This window comes from Penaeus vannamei, chromosome 43 (genome assembly GCF_042767895.1).
Source record: "Penaeus vannamei isolate JL-2024 chromosome 43, ASM4276789v1, whole genome shotgun sequence".
Taxonomy (NCBI): Eukaryota; Metazoa; Arthropoda; class Malacostraca; order Decapoda; family Penaeidae; genus Penaeus; species Penaeus vannamei.
The window spans coordinates 23,573,594-23,576,093 of record NC_091591.1 but is presented as its reverse complement, the minus strand read 5'-3'; the positions used below and the strand labels follow the sequence as shown (position 1 = coordinate 23,576,093).

The 2,500-nt window shown below is 50.7% G+C and overlaps 1 protein-coding gene across 1 annotated transcript in view; it reads left to right on the top strand.

Moving 5' to 3' along the window:
* The window catches only part of LOC113802059 (basement membrane-specific heparan sulfate proteoglycan core protein), a gene marked incomplete in the record, with an annotated part of 74,620 nt that overhangs the window by 62,665 nt on the left and 9,455 nt on the right, over positions 1–2,500 (top strand). Inside the window, 1 exon segment of the mRNA XM_070119270.1 lies at positions 1,794–1,879. Within this exon segment, the coding sequence (XP_069975371.1) occupies positions 1,794–1,879 (86 nt within the window).

The window sequence follows — 2,500 nt, the reverse complement described above, 5'->3', positions numbered from 1 at the left end:
TATCTCTCCATCTGTTTACTCATCTATCTTCCAACCTATCTATCTATATATCTATCTGTCTCTATATCTTTATCTATCTATCCATCTCTCTACCAACCTACCTATCTATCTTCCCATCTTTTCACCTACCCGTCGACCCATAAGTCAGTCGATCTATCTATCCATCTGTCTACCTGTGAGCTGACGCTATCTATCTATCCATCTGTCTACCTGTGCGCTGACTCTATCTATCTATCCATCTGTCTACCTGTGCGCTGACTCTATCTATCTATCCATCTGTCTACCTGTGCGCTGACTCTATCTATCTATCCATCTGTCTACCTGTGCGCTGACTCTATCTATCTATCCATCTGTCTACCTGTGCGCTGACTCTATCTATCTATCCATCTGTCTACCTGTGCGCTGACTCTATCTATCTATCCATCTGTCTACCTGTGCGCTGACTCTATCTATCCATCCATCTGTCTACCTGTGCGCTGACTCTATCTATCTATCCATCTGTCTACCTGTGCGCTGACTCTATCTATCTATCCATCTGTCTACCTGTGCGCTGACTCTATCTATCCATCTGTCTACCTGTGCGCTGACTCTATCTATCTATCCATCTGTCTACCTGTGCGCTGACTCTATTTATCTATCCATCTGCCTACCTGTGCGCTGACTCTATCTATCTACCCATCTGTCTACCTGTGCGCTGACTCTATCTATCTATCCATCTGTCTACCTGTGCGCTGACTCTATCGATCTATCCATCTGTCTACCTGTGCGCTGACTCTATCTATCTATCCATCTGTCTACCTGTGCGCTGACTCTATCTATCTACCCATCTGTCTACCTGTGCGCTGACTCTATCTATCTATCCATCTGTCTACCTGTGCGCTGACTCTATCTATCTATCCATCTGTCTACCTGTGCGCTGACTCTATCTATCCATCCATCTGTCTACCTGTGCGCTGACTCCTATCTATCTATCCATCTGTCTACCTGTGCGCTGACTCTATCTATCTATCCATCTGTCTACCTGTGCGCTGACTCTATCTATCTATCCATCTGTCTACCTGTGCGCTGACTCTATCTATCCATCCATCTGTCTACCTGTGCGCTGACTCTATCTATCCATCCATCTGTCTACCTGTGCGCTGACTCTATCTATCCATCCATCTGTCATCCATCCATCTGTCTACCTGTGCGCTGACTCTATCTATCTATCCATCTGTCTACCTGTGCGCTGACTCTATCTATCTATCCATCTGTCTACCTGTGCGCTGACGCTATCTATCTATCCATCTGTCTACCTGTGCGCTGACTCTATCTATCCATCCATCTGTCTACCTGTGCGCTGACTCTATCTATCCATCTATCTGTCTACCTGTGCGCTGACTCTATCTATCTATCCATCTGTCTACCTGTGCGCTGACTCTATCTATCTATCCATCTGTCTACCTGTGCGCTGACTCTATCTATCTATCCATCTGTCTACCTGTGCACTGACTCTATCTATCTATCCATCTGTCTACCTGTGCGCTGACTCTATCTATCCATCCATCTGTCATCCATCCATCTGTCTACCTGTGCGCTGACTCTATCTATCTATCCATCTGTCTACCTGTGCGCTGACTCTATCTATCCATCCATCTGTCTACCTGTGCGCTGACTCTATCTATCCATCCATCTGTCTACCTGTGCGCTGACTCTATCTATCCATCCATCTGTCTACCTGTGCGCTGACTCTATCTATCCATCCATCTGTCTACCTGTGCGCTGACTCTATCTATCTATCCATCGCGACGAAGGACGAGGAGCTGGTCGTTCTCGCCAACACGGAACGCGTCGGCAGGAGGATCGAAGAAGTGCTGAAGAGCGGAGGGCTCGACGTCAGGTGAGGGGAAAGGAGGGGAAGGGAGGGGAAAGGGGGAGGGGAAAGGAGGGGAAGGGAAAGTAGGGGAAGGGAAGGGAGGGGAAGGGAAGGGAAAGGAGGGGAAGGGAGAGGAAGGGGGAAGGATGGGAAGGGGAAAAGGGGAGAGGGGGAGGGGAAGGGAGAGAAGGAAAGAAAGGGGAAAGGGGAAAGGAGGGGAGGGAAAAGAGGGAGAGGGGGAGGGGAAAGGGAGGGAGGAGGAGGGGAAAGGAGAGGAGGGGACTGGGAAAAGAGGGAAGGGAGGGGAAAGGAGGGGAAGGAGGGGAAGGAGGGGAAGGGAAAGGGGGGGAGGGAGGGGAAAGGAGGGGAAGGAAGGGAAAGGGAGAGGGGGAGAGAGAAGGGGAAGGAAGGAGGGAGGGGAGGGGGAAAGGAGGGAGAGGGGAAAGGAGGAGAGGGGGAAAGGAGGGGAAGGGAAGGGGAAAGGGGAGGGGAAGGGAAGGAAAGGAGGGGAAGGGAAGGGAAAGGGGGGAGGGGAGGGAAAGGAGGGAGAGGGGAAAGGAGGGGAGGGGAAGGGGAGAGGGGTAGGAAGGAGAAGGAAAGAAAGGGGAAAGGGGAAGGGTGTGAGAGGAAGAGAAAAGGGAGAGG